The 24,720-nt window shown below is 47.2% G+C and overlaps 1 protein-coding gene across 3 annotated transcripts; it reads right to left on the bottom strand.

Moving 5' to 3' along the window:
- Positions 1 to 1,433: 1,433 nt before the first annotated feature.
- abcd3a (ATP-binding cassette, sub-family D (ALD), member 3a) lies at positions 1,434 to 20,143 on the bottom strand. 3 transcript variants are annotated; one of them, XM_085286111.1, is made up of 23 exons: positions 19,974 to 20,143; positions 19,432 to 19,462; positions 19,244 to 19,342; positions 18,275 to 18,363; positions 16,990 to 17,059; positions 16,625 to 16,722; positions 16,070 to 16,193; positions 14,742 to 14,798; positions 13,846 to 13,988; positions 13,704 to 13,773; positions 13,452 to 13,521; positions 13,203 to 13,300; positions 11,540 to 11,631; positions 11,251 to 11,342; positions 11,107 to 11,173; positions 10,968 to 11,031; positions 10,668 to 10,745; positions 10,521 to 10,586; positions 10,063 to 10,152; positions 9,875 to 9,994; positions 4,525 to 4,629; positions 3,695 to 3,751; positions 1,434 to 2,907 (listed from the first exon to the last, which is right to left on the bottom strand). In XM_085286111.1, the coding sequence occupies exons 1-23, from the start codon at positions 20,078 to 20,080 to the stop codon at positions 2,830 to 2,832; spliced, it is 1,965 nt and encodes a 654-aa protein (XP_085142237.1). In that variant the 5' UTR covers positions 20,081 to 20,143; the 3' UTR covers positions 1,434 to 2,829. The 3 variants fall into 3 exon arrangements, with proteins under 3 accessions (XP_085142237.1, XP_085142236.1, XP_085142235.1); XM_085286110.1 differs by lacking the exons at positions 16,990 to 17,059; positions 19,974 to 20,143 and adding an exon at positions 17,932 to 18,001 and having other exon boundaries at positions 19,432 to 19,967; XM_085286109.1 differs by lacking the exon at positions 19,974 to 20,143 and having other exon boundaries at positions 19,432 to 19,967.
- Between the last annotated feature and the right edge of the window lie 4,577 nt (positions 20,144 to 24,720).

The raw sequence follows: 24,720 nt of genomic DNA, 5'->3' as shown, positions 1-24,720 counted from the left end.
TTTAAAGGAAGCTCTAAAGACAAACCTCTGAAAAAAGCAAAAACATAACGAGATTAAACACCTGTGTGGGTGTTTCCTGTGGTTACAGTGTGCAACTTTTATTATACTATCATTCAAGGCTAACGACGACAGCAATTCCTAAATTAGAGTAATTTAACTAAATACAGGCTGTGCAGAGAGCGCTATGCTGACTGGTGCACTGACAGGGTCACAGCAGTGTGATGTTGTCACCCTCCGTGGAAAAGCAAGAGATAGTGATGATGTTCTGCAACAATCCCACCCAGCCGGGGACCGTCCACCCTCCAAGATAACCATGCTCGTTCCAGTAGGAAGTGAATTCACTTTCACTGATGTAGTGCCAGACAGTTTCTTCACACTTCAGTCATCCCCTCTGATAAACAACACCCACGTATCAATAACAGAAAATGTGACATTGGTAGAAAAAAACTTGGTGTTTCATGGATGCTGCACAACTCACAGGTGCATTGTCCTTGTAATTGTGTTACTATTTATGGGCAAATAAGAGAAACATTGTTACAACAGAAATAAAATCAACCAACACAACGTTTAGTTCTTTTGTGGTAATTTTATGAAAAGCAATGTTTTTAAGTTTCTTAAAAATAGAGATGGTGAATCCAAACTGGGAGAACTTCAAAGGAAGCCAGTACAGGAGAAGTCTCACTGTGGCGTTTTGGATCAACTCAAAGCTTTTCAGGGAGTTTTTAGGACTTCCTGTTGACAGCGATTACAGATAGAAGTAATAAACGTATGAAGAAAAGCAGTCGTACACATTTATATTTTGGTACATGGACTGGCTCTCATGCACCGCCTTTCTACTCTCAGCACTTTATACAAGAGTCCTCATCCACCCCGTTTATAGAATCATGTTTTTCCATGTTTAACTGAGCTCAGGTAGAGAACGGGAACAGGGTTGATGTGCAAGGCTGTAGCAACTACAGTGTGATGATATGGAAACAGCGTCTGAAACTAGGGTGAAGACAGATGTCGTGATCAGCAAGCAGCAGTATGGATTCATGAGCAGGAGCTGGACCAGCACACATGTAAGCACAGCGAGACGGCGGGGAGGCGTGTCATAGATGAGGCAGATGGTTCACATCAGAGATCAGCTCTGAGCCTCCTCTTGGTCTCAACGCTGATGGACAGGTTGAGCTGCAGTGAGAGTGGAGAGCCAGGAGGGGTGGAGGTATGTGCTGGATCGCTTTCAAGATCGACCTCCATCACTGCAGAGCAGCTCTTGCTACCCATGTTGAGTTCCCCAAAAAAGTCTTTTTGTATAATTCTGAAATTATTATTTTTAACCTGTGGCAGTTCAACACTTTGCACCATTTCATTCGTTAAACGAATAACTGGAAACGTTGGGCTGTTCTAAAACGTTACAAATCCATCTCTCTGTGGATGCACAGACACAAAAATCGTTTCTACAACTCTTTATTTCATTAATCTGAGGTGAGATAACATTAATTATAGAAAATACCACCACAGTTAAGGCTCCCCTTTACATTTTTAAAACATTAGTATAAGGTACAAACCCCCAAGACAAACACAGTCCCACCACCCACAGAATCTACATTTCATTCATGGAAATTAGTAATGACACATCGGGAAGGGAAATGCTCAAAGTCATGATTTGGTGTTTAAGTGTGGACCAGTTTTATCATCACTGATCAAAAACAGGAGAAGGTGCAGCTTGACAACCACCAGGTTCAAATGACTTGAGCTCCAGAAACACAGCTCGTGCCGTTACCAACAGTTTTTCATAAAAACGCTGCACTTAACGAGCTGCATTCTGCTTCTCCATCTCTCCACTGTTTGTTTGTCCGATCACACAGTCAAGATATTCAGACCAGCTTTATAAACAAGAGCAAAGTTCTGGAAAACTAGAGGCTGCCGTCTGTGACAGTACTTATGTGTTTAACAAGAAACAACCACAGGCCTCGATAACTTTGTCCCACAGCCAGAGAAAAAGTCATCGAGCAAACTTGTTTTAACTCCATGACACATTTAGACGGCCTTTATCCTTCGGCTTTGAGAGGAGGGGAAACAGCCAGTAATGACAGAAGCAGCAAGCACATTTATGCCATCAGATAAGGGGTCCCTCCCCACAAACTCCCCCACAGGTATTCGTTATGACCCACAGCTACATGTGAAAGTTGAAATGCTTGCTGGCGTCGTCACCTGTAGGTGGAGTGCCAGATGTCCCCCTGGTACCACAATTGAAAACAACAAACAAAAACAAATAAGCCGTCATTGTGAATCTGAACCAAGTTTAGCTAAAGGTTAGCCGAGAGCGAGGCGGACCCAGAGTGAGAAATGTGAGTGGTTGCAACAAGGCGAGATGTCCTGTGTGATGTGTTTGTGATGCCACAGGATTCGCCTCCTCACAACTGCTTCCATAAATGAGCTCATTAAAACATTAATTACGAGTGAAGGACCGTCCAACGGTCAACTCTCATCTTCAGTCAGAAGCTCCCAGACAGACACATGTAGGCAGCATCACACTCACATGAAGAACAGCTCCTGCTCCTCATTACAAGCAAACCTGGTACTGTTATGATCCATGACTGCAGTGGTGACACAGTAGCATGAGTCTACTTCTTAGTGTGAAATAGCCTAAAGGCCGGAAACAGACGTTTGGCAGTGAACAAATTATTGTTTCGACAGGACAACAGTGATAAGGATTTAACAGTGCGTAGTTTGAACTGCTGCCATGAGTGCAACCCACCCACCAAACAAAAACACTAAACAGAAAGAACACAGGACGGGTTTCTAAATCAACAGGAAGTCTGCGCCAGTGTCAGCAGCTGGTAGTTATGAACCAAACTCGACTGTTTCCTCTGTGATGGGCTTGAACTCGTAGTTTCCTCGTCCATCCATGTGCAGATAATACTACAGGACAGATCCAGAAACACAGAGTGAGTGTGGGAAGGAGAGAAATAAAGAGACCAGTGGGTTAAAACACATTTACCAATACAAAGATGTCGTTTACAACAGCAAAGAGACCAGTTACAAATGTAACCACGTGTCAGATGGTTAGGTAACAGTAAGCACCAAGATCAACATGTTTCTGTACACACATGAAGAAGACCTGGGAGGTCCGTCACTATTCACAGGTTACTCTACAGTGACACAAAGACTTTGTTGTCATTGGTTGACTATACTGCACAAACTAATGAGCAGTAATCCAATGAGACATCAAGGAGGCTCAGGATAAGCTCAGTCATAAAAGCACCAGCACGTCGTAGCATTGACCGTTTCACTGACGTTAGCATAGCGGTGACAGCATGGATCCGAGCACAGCTTCAACCAATAGGATTCCTCTCTTCATGATCGCGACCAATAAGATCAAGAGACTCAGCGGCCAACATTACACAGTGTGTGGCACATCACATACTGTACAGTTTATCAACACTGGACATCGTAATGACTCTGCTTCTAATCATAGTGAGTAGATGAGGGGGGAAGCTTTGGTGCCCCTGAAACAACAAACCACCCTGAATACAGTTTGTTTGAAGCCTTAATCACTGAACGTTACAGACGTGTTAGTCTGAACTATGCACAGACTCACTGCTCCCAAATCTGCACTATGAGTGGTCTGCTCAGCCTCAACAATGAAGCCGAGCGCTGACACAATGACAGGATCTGCACTTTGAATCATAAGAACATCCAGTCCTACCTCATGATGTTTCCACAGGGATTTCCTGTGAGACACAGTGAACAAGGTGATGCCCACCTGTTGAGATAAAAAACAAACCCCCGTTTTAAAGAACACCATGGTGAGATTTTGCCACATCATCTCCAACCCTGCTGCAAAAGCTCATAGTGTGCTACGGCCCCAGCAGGGCCTCCTTCCAAATGGACCTGTTCATACAGCTGACCCCCATCAGAGTTTAAAGGTACTTCAGGCCAGAGAAAGGTGAGCTCTAGTGCCAGAGAGCCTTGTTGGGTAGCAGCCAGTGAGCTGTGTGGTGGCTGATTAACTAACTAACGCTTCTGACTTTTCAGCTTTTTGACCAACACCTCAGTTTTGTTGCTCTTTCTTCAAAGCTGATAGCAGCTTCTGCGTGTCTGAGTTTAGTTAGTAGTAGAAGCTGCATGCTCAGGACTGGCTGAGCCCTCTGAGGTTGATCTGGATTCAGTGACTTGACAGCTTCAGTTTAGACTGACAACAGTTAAAGGAGGGCGCTGGACAGATGCTATTCTGAAAGCAATGAATTCAGATCAAGGTCAGTCCCTGACATCACTGAGAAGTCAAACTAACATTTAACTGTTCAGTTTCTGTAAACAGGGAAACTTCTAGAAACCAATGAATTCCAAGATGCACTTTGATATGACTGAATGAAGAAATGATTAAACTGGACGGGAGGAGTCGTGCCAGTGAGCAGGTTCACATAATTTAGTCACTCTCTAACTGGCCCCAGTTCAGCAGAGCCCCCCCAACAAATGTGGGCCCAGACGTAAACGAATGTGCTCATGTGCTATATTTATGTATATGCAAAGACATACCGTCCTGCAATGGGTGTAGATGTAATCCTCAACATCCACACTCACTGCACTGGTGCACTCATCCAGGATCGCAAACTGGGGCTTGTGGTAGAACAGTCTGGCCATCTACATGAAATAGATGTGTTAGGTAAGTCAGTCACTGCTGTTCCAAAAGTTGACCAGTTGACTGAAAATGATACTCAAATCCACAGCCACGGGGCAACTCCTGCATCACACTGCCGGTTTAGGTGTGAGAATAAAGCGCTCCTTCAAATGTGTCTGTTAGCAAGCAGAGAAGGGCTTTCATCCCCCGCAGGCCCGACCCCGCAGAGGGTGAAAGCCCAAACTTCATGCATCTGCCAAACCATGACTGGTTGGGCCAGAAAAACAAAGGAGCGACAGTGGAGGTGACAGTGGAGGTGACAGTGGAGGTGTCAGTGGAGGTGTCAGTAGAGGTGTCAGTAGAGGTGTCAGTAGAGGTGTCAGTAAAGGTGTCAGTGGAGGTGTCAGTAGAAGTGAAAGTGGAGGTGACAGTGGAGGTGTCAGTGGAGGTGACAGTAAAGGTGTCAGTAGAGGTGTCAGTGGAGGTGACAGTAGAGGTGACAGTGGAGGTGACAGTGGAGGTGACAGTGGAGGTGTCAGTAGAGGTGACAGTAGAGGTGTCAGTAGAGGTGTCAGTGGAGGTGACAGTGGAGGTGTCAGTAGAGGTGACAGTAGAGGTGTCAGTAGAGGTGTCAGTGGAGGTGACAGTAGAGGTGTCAGTGGAGGTGACAGTAGAGGTGACAGTAGAGGTGACAGTGGAGGTGACAGTGGAGGTGTCAGTAGAGGTGACAGTGGAGGTGTCAGTAGAGGTGACAGTGGAGGTGTCAGTGGAGGTGTCAGTAGAGGTGACAGTAGAGGTGTCAGTAGAGGTGTCAGTGGAGGTGACAGTAGAGGTGACAGTAGAGGTGACAGTGGAGGTGTCAGTAGAGGTGACAGTGGAGGTGAAAGTGGAGGTGTCAGTAGAGGTGACAGTAGAGGTGACAGTGGAGGTGACAGTGGAGGTGACAGTAGAGGTGACAGTAGAGGTGAAAGTAGAGGTGTCAGTAGAGGTGTCAGTAGAGGTGACAGTGGAGGTGACAGTGGAGGTGTCAGTAGAGGTGACAGTGGAGGTGTCAGTAGAGGTGACAGTAGAGGTGACAGTAGAGGTGACAGTAGAGGTGAAAGTAGAGGTGTCAGTAGAGGTGACAGTAGAGGTGAAAGTAGAGGTGTCAGTAGAGGTGACAGTAGAGGTGAAAGTAGAGGTGTCAGTAGAGGTGACAGTGGAGGTGACAGTAGAGGTGACAGTAGAGGTGACAGTAGAGGTGAAAGTAGAGGTGTCAGTAGAGGTGACAGTAGAGGTGACAGTGGAGGTGACAGTGGAGGTGTCAGTAGAGGTGACAGTGGAGGTGTCAGTAGAGGTGACAGTGGAGGTGTCAGTAGAGGTGTCAGTAGAGGTGACAGTGGAGGTGTCAGTAGAGGTGACAGTAGAGGTGTCAGTAGAGGTGTCAGTGGAGGTGACAGTAGAGGTGACAGTAGAGGTGACAGTGGAGGTGACAGTGGAGGTGTCAGTAGAGGTGACAGTGGAGGTGAAAGTGGAGGTGTCAGTAGAGGTGACAGTAGAGGTGACAGTGGAGGTGACAGTGGAGGTGACAGTAGAGGTGACAGTAGAGGTGACAGTAGAGGTGTCAGTAGAGGTGTCAGTAGAGGTGAAAGTGGAGGTGAAAGTGGAGGTGAAAGTGGAGGTGTCAGTAGAGGTGACAGTGGAGGTGACAGTGGAGGTGACAGTGGAGGTGATAGTAGAGGTGACAGTGGAGGTGACAGTGGAGGTGACAGTAGAGGTGACAGTAGAGGTGACAGTAGAGGTGAAAGTGGAAGTGTCAGTGGAGGTGTCAGTAGAGGTGTCAGTAGAGGTGACAGTGGAGGTGACAGTGGAGGTGACAGTGGAGGTGAAAGTGGAGGTGAAAGTGGAGGTGTCAGTGGAGGTGTCAGTGGAGGTGTCAGTGGAGGTGTCAGTAGAGGTGACAGTGGAGGTGACAGTGGAGGTGACAGTGGAGGTGTCAGTAGAGGTGACAGTGGAGGTGAAAGTGGAGGTGACAGTAGAGGTGACAGTGGAGGTGTCAGTAGAGGTGACAGTAGAGGTGTCAGTAGAGGTGACAGTGGAGGTGTCAGTAGAGGTGACAGTGGAGGTGACAGTAGAGGTGACAGTGGAGGTGTCAGTAGAGGTGACAGTAGAGGTGAAAGTAGAGGTGTCAGTAGAGGTGACAGTGGAGGTGACAGTAGAGGTGACAGTAGAGGTGACAGTAGAGGTGAAAGTAGAGGTGTCAGTAGAGGTGACAGTAGAGGTGACAGTGGAGGTGACAGTGGAGGTGTCAGTAGAGGTGACAGTGGAGGTGTCAGTAGAGGTGACAGTGGAGGTGTCAGTAGAGGTGTCAGTAGAGGTGACAGTGGAGGTGTCAGTAGAGGTGACAGTAGAGGTGTCAGTAGAGGTGTCAGTGGAGGTGACAGTAGAGGTGACAGTAGAGGTGACAGTGGAGGTGACAGTGGAGGTGTCAGTAGAGGTGACAGTGGAGGTGAAAGTGGAGGTGTCAGTAGAGGTGACAGTAGAGGTGACAGTGGAGGTGACAGTGGAGGTGACAGTAGAGGTGACAGTAGAGGTGACAGTAGAGGTGTCAGTAGAGGTGTCAGTAGAGGTGAAAGTGGAGGTGAAAGTGGAGGTGAAAGTGGAGGTGTCAGTAGAGGTGACAGTGGAGGTGACAGTGGAGGTGACAGTGGAGGTGACAGTGGAGGTGATAGTAGAGGTGACAGTGGAGGTGACAGTGGAGGTGACAGTAGAGGTGACAGTAGAGGTGACAGTAGAGGTGACAGTAGAGGTGACAGTGGAGGTGAAAGTGGAAGTGTCAGTGGAGGTGTCAGTAGAGGTGTCAGTAGAGGTGACAGTGGAGGTGACAGTGGAGGTGACAGTGGAGGTGAAAGTGGAGGTGAAAGTGGAGGTGTCAGTGGAGGTGTCAGTGGAGGTGTCAGTAGAGGTGACAGTGGAGGTGACAGTGGAGGTGACAGTGGAGGTGTCAGTAGAGGTGACAGTGGAGGTGAAAGTGGAGGTGACAGTAGAGGTGACAGTGGAGGTGTCAGTAGAGGTGACAGTAGAGGTGTCAGTAGAGGTGACAGTGGAGGTGTCAGTAGAGGTGACAGTGGAGGTGACAGTAGAGGTGACAGTGGAGGTGTCAGTAGAGGTGACAGTGGAGGTGAAAGTGGAGGTGACAGTAGAGGTGACAGTGGAGGTGTCAGTAGAGGTGACAGTGGAGGTGACAGTAGAGGTGACAGTGGAGGTGTCAGTAGAGGTGACAGTAGAGGTGTCAGTGGAGGTGACAGTAGAGGTGACAGTAGAGGTGACAGTGGAGGTGACAGTGGAGGTGTCAGTAGAGGTGACAGTGGAGGTGAAAGTGGAGGTGTCAGTAGAGGTGACAGTAGAGGTGACAGTGGAGGTGACAGTAGAGGTGACAGTAGAGGTGACAGTAGAGGTGAAAGTAGAGGTGTCAGTAGAGGTGTCAGTAGAGGTGTCAGTAGAGGTGAAAGTGGAGGTGAAAGTGGAGGTGTCAGTGGAGGTGTCAGTAGAGGTGACAGTGGAGGTGACAGTGGAGGTGACAGTGGAGGTGACAGTGGAGGTGACAGTAGAGGTGACAGTAGAGGTGAAAGTGGAAGTGTCAGTGGAGGTGTCAGTAGAGGTGTCAGTAGAGGTGACAGTGGAGGTGACAGTGGAGGTGACAGTGGAGGTGAAAGTGGAGGTGAAAGTGGAGGTGTCAGTGGAGGTGTCAGTGGAGGTGTCAGTAGAGGTGACAGTGGAGGTGACAGTGGAGGTGACAGTGGAGGTGTCAGTAGAGGTGACAGTGGAGGTGAAAGTGGAGGTGAAAGTGGAAGTGTCAGTAGAGGTGTCAGTGGAGGTGACAGTAGAGGTGACAGTAGAGGTGTCAGTAGAGGTGTCAGTGGAGGTGACAGTAGAGGTGACAGTAGAGGTGACAGTAGAGGTGAAAGTGGAAGTGTCAGTGGAGGTGACAGTAGAGGTGAAAGTGGAAGTGTCAGTGGAGGTGTCAGTAGAGGTGTCAGTAGAGGTGAAAGTAGAGGTGACAGTGGAGGTGACAGTAGAGGTGACAGTAGAGGTGACAGTGGAGGTGTCAGTGGAGGTGTCAGTGGAGGTGAAAGTGGAGGTGTCAGTGGAGGTGTCAGTAGAGGTGACAGTGGAGGTGACAGTGGAGGTGAAAGTGGAGGTGTCAGTAGAGGTGTCAGTGGAGGTGTCAGTGGAGGTGACAGTGGAGGTGACAGTGGAGGTGACAGTGGAGGTGAAAGTGGAGGTGAAAGTGGAGGTGTCAGTGGAGGTGTCAGTAGAGGTGTCAGTGGAGGTGACAGTAGAGGTGACAGTAGAGGTGTCAGTGGAGGTGTCAGTGGAGGTGTCAGTGGAGGTGTCAGTGGAGGTGACAGTGGAGGTGACAGTAGAGGTGTCAGTGGAGGTGACAGTAGAGGTGACAGTAGAGGTGACAGTAGAGGTGACAGTGGAGGTGTCAGTGGAGGTGTCAGTGGAGGTGACAGTGGAGGTGACAGTAGAGGTGTCAGTGGAGGTGTCAGTAGAGGTGAAAGTGGAGGTGAAAGTGGAAGTGTCAGTGGAGGTGTTAGTAGAGGTGACAGTAGAGGTGACAGTAGAGGTGACAGTAGAGGTGACAGTGGAGGTGACAGTGGAGGTGACAGTGGAGGTGTCAGTGGAGGTGTCAGTGGAGGTGAAAGTGGAGGTGAAAGTGGAGGTGAAAGTGGAGGTGTCAGTAGAGGTGTCAGTAGAGGTGTCAGTGGAGGTGACAGTGGAGGTGACAGTGGAGGTGACAGTAGAGGTGACAGTAGAGGTGAAAGTGGAAGTGTCAGTGGAGGTGTCAGTAGAGGTGTCAGTAGAGGTGAAAGTGGAGGTGAAAGTGGAAGTGTCAGTGGAGGTGACAGTAGAGGTGTCAGTAGAGGTGTCAGTAGAGGTGTCAGTGGAGGTGTCAGTGGAGGTGTCAGTGGAGGTGTCAGTGGAGGTGACAGTAGAGTTGACAGTGGAGGTGACAGTAGAGGTGACAGTAGAGGTGTCAGTGGAGGTGACAGTAGAGGTGACAGTGGAGGTGACAGTAGAGGTGACAGTGGAGGTGACAGTGGAGGTGACAGTAGAGGTGTCAGTAGAGGTGTCAGTAGAGGTGACAGTGGAGGTGACAGTGGAGGTGACAGTGGAGGCCTGAAGAGTTTAACACATGTTTATGGCTGTTCAGCATAAATATGCAAACCAATGGCTGGTGTGTGCTTTTCAGCATGTGGAGAGGTACAACTGAGTCCTTACAGCCATCCTCTGTTTTTCCCCTCCACTGAGAACGTCCATCCAGTCCTGGACAGTATCCCAGCTGCCCTCCCGGTCCAGGATGTGACCCAGCTGAACATTATCCAGGTATTCCTTCAGCACCTGTACACAAATATAGAGTCATACACACATACACAGTGGCAGTGTGGAGGAAATCTGCAGTGTCGTACCTGATCAGAGATGCCTTTCCTTTTTTGTTCTTCATGGGTGTCGGGGTAAATGACTTGGTCCCTCAGAGAACCCAGAGTCATGTAGGGTCTCTGGACAGAAACAGAGGAGGACTTGTGAAGGGATGCATTAATGCTGTGCTTTCCAAGCTGACCCTTAAACGTGTTGTGGGTAACATCTCCGCAGAGACCTACACTCCAAACAATATTTGGGCATGAAATGAGCATCTACTGAAGAATCGCTCAGACCTGTGTTTACACACAGGAGGCTTTAACACACTAGCATGCTCCTGGTGAACAGGGAGGTTGTGAAAAGTGCAGGAAGCCAGTGAGACTCTGGAGTAGTCTATAAATAAACTCTGACAGTGTTGTGTTTTATCCCGTCTCATTTTTAGAGACCATCTTCCTCAAACTGCATCAGAGTTAAAGTAAAGCTCACACATCGCCTCCTGAAGACTCACCTGTGGGACGTAGAAAAGCTTCCCCCTCTCAGGTTTTGTCAGATGCCCACCAAACAGAGGCCACAGCTAAAACACAACCAAATAAATCCACATCATAAAAGTAAAACCAGCTTGAGATGAAACTGATTACTGATGGTGCAGCCCTACCTCTCCCAGCACCCTGAACAGGGAGCTCTTCCCACAGCCGTTGGGTCCACACACAAGAACATTAGTGCCAGACTTCACCTTCAGAAAAGAGAGAACAGCATCTACACAACGTCCCATTGAACATCAGACACAGGGACAAAGCTATCTGAGCCCCGGCTGATCTCAGGTAGACAGCATCACACATACATGCAGCCACGAAAAGTTTGAACTGTGTCAGCACACCACTGAGTGAAATAAGTATTTGATCCTAAAACATGTCGTAGTACTCGATGGAGATGAGGTAATGCATGCACACTTTACTTCAAACGTAAGATTTCTGATCAGGATGTCTCCATTGGGTGTTGCTAGGGGAGTATTCTCAAATCTGCAGAGAGGAAAACATAAATCACACTCGATATCGCACTAAAGCACAAAGTGAAACCACACAAGCAGCACATACTTGATGAGGTTGTCTTTGTTAATAATTTGACCACTGCCCGGGACCAGTTTCTCTGCAGCATCTGCTTCTAAACACAGCGGAAAAACAAATGATGATGGCAGCTGTCGCAAATCCACTTCACAGTACATCAGGACTCATGCGTACCCTTCTCCTGCTGGGACACCATGGTGCGCTCGTATTTGCCAGCATTAAGGTCCTTGAGCACCTTCATCAGTTCAACGATACGAGCCGTGAACCTGTCGGGGGCACAATTCAACACATCCTCAGTGAACAGCACACCAGCTGTGTTTGGAAACACACTACACAACCCAGACAGCCAGCGCTCATCATGCCAGTGCTGTAGGACATTATTATCCATTTAAAGATGAGCAGTCAAATCTAAGCTCTAAGGAAATATTGGCTCAAAGCACAGCTCCCCCTTCTGCACACTCACCCTGAGAGCCGGCTCATCTCCCGGCCAGCCAGAACAATCCTGCCCAGGGCCTGGGACATTCTCAGCAGCATCCTGCCGCTCTGGTAGTAGTCCTACGAACAGCAATCAGTCAAACCTCAAAGCCCAAACATTACTACAGCAGTTTGTTAAAGCTGCGCTCCTGCTGCACGTCCCGACTGCAGCATAAACATACAGTTAATAAAGCATTAAATCTATGTGTGAAAACTAATTATGCTGGACGTCTAACATGAGGACTGAAGGGACGCCACATCGTTGGACAGACATGAAAATGATCAGGACAGAATCCGAGTTCACAGACACCCTGAAAAATCAAATCAATCATGGACCCTTTCACAGATCTGGAATCAGTCGGCACGGAGCTCCCGGATAGTTGGAGGCGGAGCCTGGCAGCAGATAGACTGAAGCACGGAGCCATTTAAAGGCAACACTTCATCCTCCAGATACTCCACTGTTGCCACAGGAGGCTGGACACACCAGTGGGAATTCCCATTCCATGATCCATATATAACTCCGCTCTGAGAGTCAACAGCATCGCAGCATAGTGTGCAATATAATTGCATGCTGCATGTCCCCTCTTTGCTGTGATCAGTGTTAGAGTTGGTGCTCTAAAGTGTAATGCATCACACATATTGCACAGAAGTGTTTACTTTACTTTCCTGTTTGTTACATAATGACCTGAAACGCATCCTTACCATTGAATAGAAAGCCACAGGTCTGCAGTGCCACACTACACATGGCACCAGAACACTTTTTATGTCCGATACCACAAATTTGGATATCTGCCGATACCTAAATTAATCTGATATAGTGTCTTTTTTATAAATATCTTGCTGCATTTTGTATAAGTTCATACTCAAGTTTTTAAAAACAAGAGACTGAAGCTATTCTGTTATACACAGAATACACTGCAGCCAAAACATCTTATAGTTCAGCAACACTGATCAATCTAATAAAGTTAAACCTGCACCATCCTCCCTATTCTGGTATTTTAAAGAGTACTTAGCAGAAATATTAAACTAACTAACAGGGTCGCCAACTTATAGCAACAATATTAGGTAACCACCGTCCACCTCACAATGCTTAATCGACATAATCAACTTTAATTTAATGCACATGTAAAACCAAAGCACAGAAATCAATTTTTCTACAATATCTGTGGATTCAACATTGTTCTTCAACAGAACTGCACAGATGGTTCCCAAAGTACTGTAGCTTACTAGAGTATATTAGACGTAATAGCTCCTATATACAGTAATGGACTTCTATACATTTAATCCGATCACCACTTTGTAAGATTCAGATAATTATTTAATAAAAGCGAGACATTTTAAATGAGAATAAGAAAGAAAAGTCTCTTTTGAGCCCCCCTCTCCCCGTTAATGCCACGATCCCACGATCACCTGACCCAAACTCAACGTAACACCTGTTCGTCCCGTCTGATGCTGCCAGGTTACACCTCAGACTGTACCTCCTGCTGCCACAGTGCTATCAGAGGACAAAGTCAAGGTTGTTCTAGCGATGCTGACAGAAGCTACAGTTCATTATTACATTTGTAATCTAGATCATCGCGGCTTTAACAAATGTCAGGATTTATAAAGTACTCTTTCAGACGCGTGTTAAGTTACAGTACAGCTCCGCTCACCTCCAGCAGCTCCGAGTGTGTGCTGTGTGTGTGCCGTGGATGGGAAAGGTTCAGGAACGGCCGGCTAACCACCAGATATCCCACCACGGTGGCCAGATCTGCAAAGGAACAGCACGTGCACACACAGGACGACGCTTTATGTTGTTGGGGTGAACGTGATGAAAATGGCTTCATTCTGTCAGTTACAGGCTGTTACTGATGCTCGGTGGAGGACTGGACGAGGAGCACGTCAGCAAAACAGCTACTTACACTTAGCAATTATACTGTCCACGACACCCATAGAGAACCGGAAGAAGATGAAGTCATGCAGGTGGTCCACCTGGAAGGACAGTCTGGATTACACTCCCATATTCACTCTAGTTACCAGGAACTGGACATTTCTCCTGCTTTACTGGTTTCATCCTTCAAAAGCAAAATGTTTGCATCTTCTAAGTTTCTCTACATGAGTACTTACTGAGGTCAAGCACAGTCCCTCAGCCTGGGTAACCCAGGGCTACTCACCAGTTTCTGGAAAACGCTATGAATGGTCTGTTTTTCCCTCTTGTTCCCATTGTAGAAGGCAATCTCCTCACTGATGAGAAGATGCATCGTTAACAAACACGCCAGGCCTGCACAGTAACAGACGAGTGGCTGACAGGCTTACCTGTTGGTGATGAGGCGAGAGTTCACGTAGCGGTACTCGCCCTCGTAACGCTGCTCAGTCACGGTCATCTTGCCTACTGGCCTCCTTAATCTGGTCAGGAACAGCCCTGAGATCAGCAGGTAGACCATCATGCTGGCTGGACCCTAGGTGATGATGAATACAGAGACAGCAGCACACCTGAGCTTAAGATGTGCCCGCGGCAAACAATGAGAAGACGTAACAGATGTAAGGAGGTGGACCCTCACTGGAGGAAATATCCTGGTCAAAAACGACTTCGACAGTCCTTTGATTGAGTAGAAATACTTCAGTACTATTGGAGGCCACCTGAACTCTGGTTAGACACGTTTATTCTGGTACAACACAGTAGCACAACCTCGGGATTGTTTGAGTTCAGAAGGAGAACTTTAGGTGTTTATGTTGGACCAGACAGCGATCGACCCACCGACCTTCAGCCATCGCAGGCTTTGGACCAAGCTCTGTCCTCCAACGCACAAATTAAAGAAACATGCACACTGACAGACGCCTAAAGAAGGGAAGGCCAGAAGCATGTCTTTGTGGAAGCACACAATGGGAGCTGTGGTAACGCACAACAGTCATACTGTGGAAGAAAGCTGTGTGAGCACACATGTACACAGAGGGCTTCAAGCAGCAGCTCTCCTCTTGTTGGACAGCTAGATGGAGGAGATGCAGATGTCAGGGTGATTTGTAGCAGAGGGAAAGACAGGAAGCGTTTCATGATGAGGAGGAAGGTGATTTCTGCTGACTCAGGAGTCCTGCTACAACCAGCCCAGACAAGCCTACAGCTGACAGTGCTGATCACACAGACCTGAGAACCAACAGGAATCATTGTACTCGTTCCATCCCAAAATAAAGACATTTCTTGGAAACTTGCTTACCTGGGCACCGATGGCACTTGTCAGTTTGAAGATGTACAGGCCAATATCTAACAGAGGCTGCAGGACACAAACAGGAAAGAGTTAGACACAGGGAAACGCCACAGCAGGCCTCACGAGTCCAGAGCTGCTGCAGAGACACCAAACAGAAAGTGAACAGCTGTAGCTACAGACGCAAACACGTCCCGCACAGAAAGCCCCGCCCACGTGGTAGAGGGCGGCCCCACCACTGGGGCAGGGCAATATGGCCAAAAATATTTATCACCATATATTTGAAAATGTGCGATAACGATATAACTGGCGCGAGACAAAATACTTTTTCACTTGAACAAGCAGCTGTTTTATGTGCAGCTGTACAACAATGCAACAGCTTAACCAAAAGGCATTTCCAGTGGAAACTGGCCGACATATCCTCAGCATGTATATCCACACTAGCTAAAGAGCTGCTTTGCAGTGTGCCCAATAAATAAGTCAAACATGTCTTTTTTGGGATTATAAGAAAACCAAACTCGACTCGTTCTTCTTGCTTCCTGCACTTCGTACCATCGATTCATTAATGTTGAATTCTCTCACAGCTGCTCTGTTCTCATGATCGACTGCGCCACTGATGGACTTTAAAATCCACTTCATGCACATGTCTTAACAGGAGCCATTTGGGCTCCTTATGCACACAATACTGTAATATTATGTTGAAGCACAGTGCGTATCACAGTGCGTATCACAGTGCGTATCACTCCACCAGGCTCCAGTCTGCGGCTTCGTAGCTTAGCAAAGTTGTACTGAAACATTTTGACATGAGCGCCGTGGACATAAAATCGGTTTGAGGTCAGTAAGCACAACCAGAATTCATACATAAGGCGCGCTGTCGATTTTTGAGAAAATCAAAGGATTGATTTTAAGTGTGGCTTCTTTTGTGAAAAAGACGGTAATAACGACGGCCGCTTGCATGTTCTACAAAAAAAAAGTGCTTCGGTGCCTATGTGACGGACAGAAACTCAGCCAGCTCTGCACATTATACTGGTATCACAGTGAACGGTGTGATGTGGCCCAGTCCTCCCACCACTGCACCCTCAGCCTCCTGGTAACCACACCTCTGCTATCCATTTCAAAGCCCAGGCGACGATCTTGTTAAATTATTGCAGTCAGAGGTTTTTACTACATATATCCATGATATCAGTTTGACTCTGCGGTGTCACCTTGCTCTCCATCCACCCGCCCCACGGGGTGATGATACTCTGATGTGTACAGTGGATTTACATCCCACTGTGGCCGAATTACACCTGCATGATGGGGGAGTGCAGCTGATTGATCATTAACATGTATGGGAGTACCTTGCTGACGTTGGAGTACAGATCCACCACACTGTTGCAGAACTTCTCCACATCCTGTGTCAGCAGCTGGTCTGCGTTGGCTACACGGTTGTCCAAGTTTCCCATTTTGTAGTAAGTGTAACCTCTGAAGAAGCAGGAAACAGAGTGCAGCAATCACACAACAGCTCTAATCACTACGAGTCGGGTCAGAGTCCCTGTGATGGAAGAGAGGCTGACGCTGTTTGCTTTGGCTCTCCTCAGTTACATCTGCAGGGTCAAAGTTCAGTAGTGCCGAGCTGATAGTAGCAAACAAGAGAACGCTGCAGCCACACAGGCCTGGCTTACATGCATTTGAACAACATGCTCCAGGTGTTCAGTGACCACAGGCACACAGAGGCTTCAACACCACAGCCGACTGACACCGTCTCACATCTGCTCCCCAGACTTAGCAAACAAAGCCACTCGTTTCACTGAAGTTTAAATACAGCAGCCTAACCCTGCTGCTGTCAGTGTCTCACATGCACTGAAGGTGAAAGCCTCTGCACACGACGAGCACAGCATCACTGGTGTACTTACTGCAGGTACTGGTTGTAGAGATGCTGGGTTAGCCTCTCACGAAACCTCAGCTTCAGCTCATTCAGACCAAACTTCAGGAAGTTGTTCACCAAGGATATCTGGAAACAGCCAGTCAGACATTCAAAGAAAGCTCCCAGGAGAACAGCGTGCAGGAACACAGCTCGAGGTGATGAAAGCCATGCAAACTACAGACAATCAGCCATGCTCAGTTTATGTCAGTGTGATAATTACACCAGTTTCTGTGCCATGAAAAGCAGTCAGTCACACAGTTAGCCAAGCAGATCATGCTAGTGTGATGATGGGATGTGGGAGCATGAAATCAACGTGGGTGTCACAAACCTCAGGACTCCAGAGTTCACACTTACAATTGGCATGAATTCAATAAACTTCAACAAGCAGATCTTGAAATCTTTAGTGGAACGACCAATAATTGCACTGCAAACCACAACAAGAACAAAGATGAGCAAACAAAGCCAAGGTCAGAGACAAACACTGAAGCTTGCTGTGTGCAATTTATGATGTGACACAAAGAGGACGGTGGATCCTGACACGGAGCAACACTGGAACACTACTCAATCTATGCATTTCCATGTTATTAGCTGCTGTGCACAGAGGCCCGAGGCGTCACTGGGCCATGTGTAAACTGCATTTGTTACATACATTACAAATATTTGTCAGATCCACCTAATCGCACAGAAAAATAACAAAATATGGCAGCCCAAACCCAAGTGCAGTGTGTGCTCGTAATTCAACATCTGCAGCAATATCAAATCTATAATCAACAGTAGTTCAGTCTGCTCTCCAGCAGCTTCGACTCCGGGATCAGAGCGTGACGGTCTCCACCGTGAAGACATGGATCAAAGCACATCTGGGTCCCGCCCAGCTGTCTCTCTCCTGGGTTTCTGACATTTGCAGAGTGCACACAGAACAAGTCTGCGTTTGAAAAACTCAGCTTCAGGCGCTTCTCAACAATGCAGCGCCTTTCACTGCTCCTACAAAGATGCAGCACTCGTACGCAGCGCTTTGTGTGCCAGGGTCATGTGACACTTGAAACGGCGCACACAGTCTCTGAAGCAGAACAAGTTCATACTACACGCCACGTCTGACCAGCTGCAGGTCGAGCCAGCTGATCCAGAGCCGGAGTAATGAGCACACACTGAACAGCATTCCAGTGAACCTGTGCCAGGATGTTACACGTCCCCATGACGACCACAGGTCAGCGTTGTACCTCACAGACCGCACACAAAGCAGATGTTAGAGCTACCATGTTAATGGCTTCTTCTAACACAGCACTTGTTGACAGTTACCCCTGGTATGACTGACATGTAGGAACAAAAGTGCGTGTTGAACACACAGCTGTCTCTGCTTATAATACCACTGTGAAGAACCAAAACACAGTCATCAGTTCCTGTAAAGACAGCAAAGCAGAATCCACGTTACGTTTTCAAACTTTCATTGTGTGAGCAGCAGCAGAGAAAGCCGGGAACGCCCCCTGCTCTGCTTCGGCCTGGTAGGGCATCAACATCGCCGACGCTACGACCACACACTGCCCCGCCCCCCACTCTAGTGATTTATCACCGTCTCATCTTTGTTGTGTCGTCTGATTTACTCCTGTAACACAAAGAAACATCGTAAACACTGAAGCCTGACCTTTCGATCATGGTCCCGTTCTGGATCATCCACACGTCACAGTAGGTTCTGGCCACCAGCATGGCAGCAATAAACATCAGGTAGCCAGCCTGTGGAGGAGAGGGGAGACAGCGCCCACAGACTGGTTAGTGTGTAAAAGACTGCAGATGTTTACGGTCCTACCTTTGACTCTGCTCGTATCTAATGAACTGATGAGATAAGACGAGACCAGGAGCAGCCATGTGGCGGCGACCTTGACTTGTGGAGTTATTGTCTCTGTGTTAAAGGGCTCTGCTGCAATCACAGCAACGCTGTGGAAACTGTTTCCCAGTATCTTTCAACCATTACCAGACTCAATGTTTATGGTTGGCCCAGTCATCACTGGTCAAATAGGTGAACGGCCTCAGTGATTAGGGCTGTCACAAAACTAGAATCACAATTTAATACCAATAACTATGAAAATGTCAGAGAGCGGCCAATCGAACACCACGGGCACCAGTACGTTTCAATGGGAGGACTGGCAACAGGTGCCTTCAACATAATGCTGACCAGAAGGAAGCAAAGATGAAGAGCTGGTATCACTACGACCTTATCATCAGGTCATTACTGTCAGAGTACCATATCCATACACCTGCTGTGTTCATTTCACTGACAATGATGTGAACACAGTAACCTCACTGTGACACGAACCAAAGCAACCTGCTGATCCGGAACTTTCCGGAGCCACGTACGCTTTGTATTCTGGGAGGTCCTACAGATATGTGAGGGTCTGTACTGGCTCTTCTGCTAGTTTCTAGAATAAAGGATGCAGTGTGTACACCATGCATGAAGCCTTCAAACGCAACATCCATGTAAGGGCCGCGATCAGAAGAAATGTGCAGCATGTCTACACCGGCATGATGAACTGTCCACTGGCCTGGAGTCGAACCAAAGCACCTATATGAAGAGAGCAGTGAGTGCAGGCGGTCGCTGGTTCGAGTCCACTCTTACCTCCATGCAGAAAACGCGAGGCACCAAGACCCGGAGGATCCGGAGGATCCGGAGGAAGAAAACTTTGTCCACAGCTGCGCGATCTTTTTTGCCATCCTTCTGCATGAAGAGGTTCAGACAAGAATTAAATGCACCAAACTAAGTATTATGTAGACTTTGGACACTCCGCTCAGGGTGTTTCAACATACCTGCGTGTTCAGCACCAGGTCTGAGCTTCCTCTGAAAAACAGGGCATTAAACGATAAACACGCTGGTAACTGTGGCCTCCGCTGCCATCCTGTAGCATGAGGCCCGTTTACAGGACTCACACACGGGACTACAGCCTCAGCCTTCACCGCCTCAGAGCGACCTCTTTCCCACAACATTCACCACGTCACCTGCCAGCGGGGTTACTGCTGTCGTGGCTGACAGATAACTACACACTAGCTTATTAGATTACACACACAACTTTGGCTGACAGTACGACATTACCGAGAAAGAAACAGTAGAAGACACCAAGCCACAGAATTCTGGCTGTGCGACAGTGTGTCGGGAACACGTTATTTCTGTTCGTGTTGGGATGTATGCCGAAACAAGAGGACCCCGAAGAGCACACAGAAAACGTGCCTGCTTAGAAAGGAGCCTCGGGAGCGCCGAGCAGCGGCAGGTCGCCTGTCAGCTGCTAGCCGCTCCTCAGTAGCATGACTGTCGCTGACAACCAGCTGCTGAGCGACACACAGCAGCCGCTTACCTGTTTGACTTGGTCCGCTTCCTGTGCTTCAGCAGCACGAACACAAACAAAATGCTGCCCGCTATGGAGGAGTTCCTAGCTGTCAGATATTTACTGAAACCCGCCATGACTGGGACACAACGACCGGCCTGCGCTCCACGGTCTTTCGGACGAAGTCTTCTTCTTCTGTATCGGCGGCTGACAACGACTATAGAGATGCATTACTGCCACCTACCTGTGGCTGCAATAATAATAATAATAGTAAATTATCATCATTATTATTTATCTATTTTTACTTTGACGCGTCAAGTACAAATGCATATAGGAATGGATGAACTGCCAAAGAGATCAGTAACAATGAATGAAAACAGTCAGTGAATAAATGTACATACAAAAAACAAATCATCATGTCTAAATGTCTATGCAAAAAATAAGCATGTGAACGCAGTGTAATATTAAATCAAAGCTGCACTTACTTTACAATAGCATGTGTTGTTTTTGTGGTTTAGTCATTTTAAAGTACCTGTAAAGTTCTTTTTATATAGAAGTTAAATTCTAACTTAAATTAGCTCAATTAGTTTAAGATGTAACCCAGCTTTAGACATAATAATCAATGATGGTGATAATGAGGTAGCTCTTCTGCCTTAAGCCATGTGCTTGGCCAGAGGTTGTTTGGTTTCCTTGATGTATAAAACAGGACAATCATCCTGGCACTTACTGGTGTATTACTACTCTAATAGTGTATTACTAATCTGTGCCGGGGGACTGTGGGTGGACTGCTTTTTGGCGTAGCATGTTTTGGGGTTAAAAGCCATAAAAACCTGGTCTTTAGAGAAGGTATGTGTCAGCTGTTCTAATAGTACTGACACATAACCAATCATTAAAGTGTTTCATTTACACAGCAGTGTAACTGGGCCCTATGCAGTGAAGTGAGTTTGGCATACTCAGGGTTTCTGTTCGTTATCTAAGTTCACTTACCCAACACTGGTGATCAGGACAAACAGCCACACAAAGCTTGTTATTAACTTGGTCAGCTAACCCACGGTTTCCCCTGGGGTTTCTGTCCTACAGTCTAATAAAGCAAATATGGGATTCTCTACAGTAACAGGAACTGTGCACGTTTCTGTGCAATGCATGCAGTTCCACTCAGCAGTTTTAGTTCTGTACACCTGCACATATAAAGGGTATTCCCCCCAGGACTGAGTCTCTATCACACTTAAAACAAGCTGTAAATGAAATGTTCTCTCAGCTTAAAGGGTTTGAAAATAGAAACATAGGCTAAATCTATCTACAAATCTGACATGAGGTCAGTGTAGGTCCATCAAGGACCACGATCCTTATAGAACAACAAATTGTTGTAAAAATGTTTTGCTCCCAACAGAAAAAACAATCAAAGAATAAACTTGCATCTTTGTGATATAAAGAGCTCTTACATTCTTCTAATAATATCACAAATGTGAAGGCCACGTATTTTATCCAAACAGCAAGAGAATTCAGAAGTTTTATTTGACACAATCAGAAACATTGTCACGTCTGCACGTCCTGCTCCAACTGTTCAGTCAAATAAAGAGTGTGAAACCTTTCTGTGTTAATGAGACCCATAATATCAAGAACATATTAGCTGCTCATCACTCTTTGCACCAACCTCTTGTTAGGATGCCTGGGTCGTTGGCCCAGGGTTTTTGAGTTTATTATATTTATCATTTCTAGTCTTTGGTTTCTTTGAGTTCTGTCTTATGGTTTATGTCTCTGTGTTCTCTAGTTGCTCTGTCTCCCCTGTCAGCTGTATCCCCTTGTCAAGTTCACGTCTCTGTGTTATGTTTCCTGTTTTACTTTGAAAGTCTGTCTCATGTAAATGCGTCTGGTTTTGCTTCCCCTGTTACGTTAGGCCTGATTTGCCCCAACTGTGTTTCCCTCCTGTTACCCATTCCCTGATGGCGCCCTCTGTGTATTTAAGCCCTGTGTTTCTCTGTGTCCGTGTCGTGATTTACCCTCATTTATGCTGTGTGTTCTGTCTGCCTGCTCATGTAAGTTTATTTGGTGTTTTGGCAGTGATGGGCAGATGAAGCTTCATGAAGCACTGAAGCTTTTCATCCAATTGGTTCACCCCAGCACAAAGCTTCTTGAAGCTTCATTTGCTCTAGTAGGACACCTACTGGACGTAAAAATATTAGTTGGCATGAATTTGAAGAGTGTGGCCTTTTGCACACAGCCTGTAAATGTCAACAACAAAAGGAGTGTGTAAAACATGTATATTGTAGTGATGGCAGTATACTGTGTATATTTATAGTGGCAGTATGGAAAATGATCGTTTGGAAATGCTTAAAATGGAAATGATCATTTACTGTGAGGTGAGGTGTGGTTGGGGTGTGGACAGTAGTTGTGCTTTTGTAACGTTGAGGTATGGACAGCTACACACTGAGGCTTTGAGCCTCAGTCCTGCCTGTTCACATTTTATTCTGTAAAAACTAAATTTTCACTGCTTTTATGACCTTTTTAGTGGGGAGAACATAGCTAGGATTTAATGATTTAACAAATCTTTTGAATCCTTTGTCCTCCACAATGCTAAATGGCTGGGAGTCCTCAATCACCATGCTGACCAGGTCTTCATCTATTTGAGATTGTTCTCCTGAGGAAAGACAATAAAGACAAAGCACAAATATAAATATCACACACGTAACTTATAACAGTTGTATAATATTGTTATATCATTTAGTAACATTACTGCATGCTATATTATCATTGCATTTGATGGCTCACCTGGTCTTGCTCCACAATCGGTGTTCCCCTTATTCTCATGCAAAGCTCTGTAGTGCCTAAGCATGGATGAGGTGTTGTTGTTATAGCCCAGCTCCCTGGCACATAGCAAACACTTCACCTTGTACAAAAGTAACGACAGCTTAACATAAATTGTATTGCACCATCAGTATTATGAAAATACATCTTCTGTAGAAATTTACACACCTTGTTGGGAGGAATAAGATCAAAATGTTCCCACACAGGGGAGGACATCCTCCTCTTCTTAGCTGGCTCCATTCTCTCCTGACTTTCTCTCCTCACTCTCATAAACCTCCAAACGGTCTCCAAACTCTCACTAACAACTCTCCATCAAACACCCACATTTTTGAATGAAGTCTGAGGGTTTATATCGCTGTCATAGCTCGCGGCAAAGTTCGAACCGCTTCATGAACCAGTCACGTGGTACAGCCGGGCAGCGAGGCTTCGGACGTCATCATTTTCAGCTCCTCCCATAAATGAAGCAAGCCTCGATACGCGCATCGCGGAAACGCCCCCTCAATTACTCGACATAAGCTTCGAAGCCTCGATACAGAACATCATATCACTACTTTTTGGCTTTTTGTTAGCTTTTATTGCTGGAGGGCAAAACGTGAGTTTTGAAATACAGTTTTGCCTGCCGTGAGTCTGCACTTTGGGTCCTATTCCTGCCTGCACACAGCGACACCTGACAGAAGATCGCGACCAGAACATGGACCCTGCGACTCTTCAGCCTTTGAGTTTAACGCTGAGATGGAGCGGATGATTAAGCTTCTTGACGGCATTGCCCAGTCCAAGGATTTAAGGACCATGGCGGTTGGGCTAAGCGCAGTAGACGCTGTCATTCGGAGCAACCCTCGGCTAACTCAGCTTTCTACAGACACTGTGCTGGGCAACTCCATAGCTGCCTGGAGGGAGCAAGTCCGGGCTGGCGAGCTTGCTCTCTCTATTTCCACCTCCACTTCTTTACCGCTGACCCAGGACAACACACACTCTCCACCTGCCTCAACGCTGCCACGGACTTCCTCTCCTTCCTCACGCCAGCCGGGACCTTGTTCGCCTGTCCTTTCGCCTGCCTTTTCCCTGGCGGCTATGTGGTCGGAGGATGAGGAGGTCGTCTCCATTTCTCCACCGGTTCCCTCTTCCAGAAGGAAACATCGCCACCGCCACTCCTCTCCCCAGTCATCTGTTCTGCAACCTGGTCCTGCTGGAGGGTCCGAGGGGCCCGTCCAGCCTTCTGCCTCCACTGGAGGGTCCGAGGGGCCCGTCCAGCCTTCTGTTCCCGCTGGGGGTTCTGGAGAACCGCACCAGCCTTTGTTCGCCTCCGCTGGAGGGTCCGAGGGGTCCGAGGGGTCTGTCCAGCAACCTGTCTCCGCTGCAGCGCCACCACCTGCGGCTCCCACGCCGTCGCCTGCAGCGCCACCCTCCTCGTCTGGTCCAGCCTCCTTTGGTTTCTTTGAGTTCTGTCTTATGGTTTATGTCTCTGTGTTCTCTAGTTGCTCTGTCTCCCCTGTCAGCTGTATCCCCTTGTCAAGTTCACGTCTCTGTGTTATGTTTCCTGTTTTACTTTGAAAGTCTGTCTCATGTAAGTGCATCTGGTTTTGCTTCCCCTGTCTCGTTAGGCCTGATTTGCCCCAGCTGTGTTTCCCTCCTGTTATTCATTCCCTGATTGCTCCCTCTGTGTATTTAAGCCCTGTGTTTCTGTGTGTTCTGTCTGCCTGCTCATGTAAGTTTATTTGGATTTTTGTTACGTTTTGCCCTCCAGCAATAAAAGCTGAGTTTTGAAATACAGTTTTGCCTGCCGTGAGTCTGCACTTTGGGTCCTATTCCTGCCTGCACACAGAGACACCTGCCACCTGAACAGTCTCATCAGTTTGGTTGATAAAATGAAGCCATTGTTTTGCCCATTTGACACTTTAGCAACTTCACTGTTCAAAAAGGTCTCACACACCATTTACTCTTAAGGTAATGAATAATCCTTAAATGTGTCCCT

This window comes from Mchenga conophoros, linkage group LG9 (assembly GCF_057382185.1).
Source record: "Mchenga conophoros isolate Kocher_MC1m ecotype Shallow Benthic linkage group LG9, M_conophoros_male_GT1.1, whole genome shotgun sequence".
Lineage (NCBI taxonomy): Eukaryota > Metazoa > Chordata > Actinopteri > Cichliformes > Cichlidae > Mchenga > Mchenga conophoros.
This window is presented reverse-complemented; position numbering and strand designations above follow the sequence as displayed.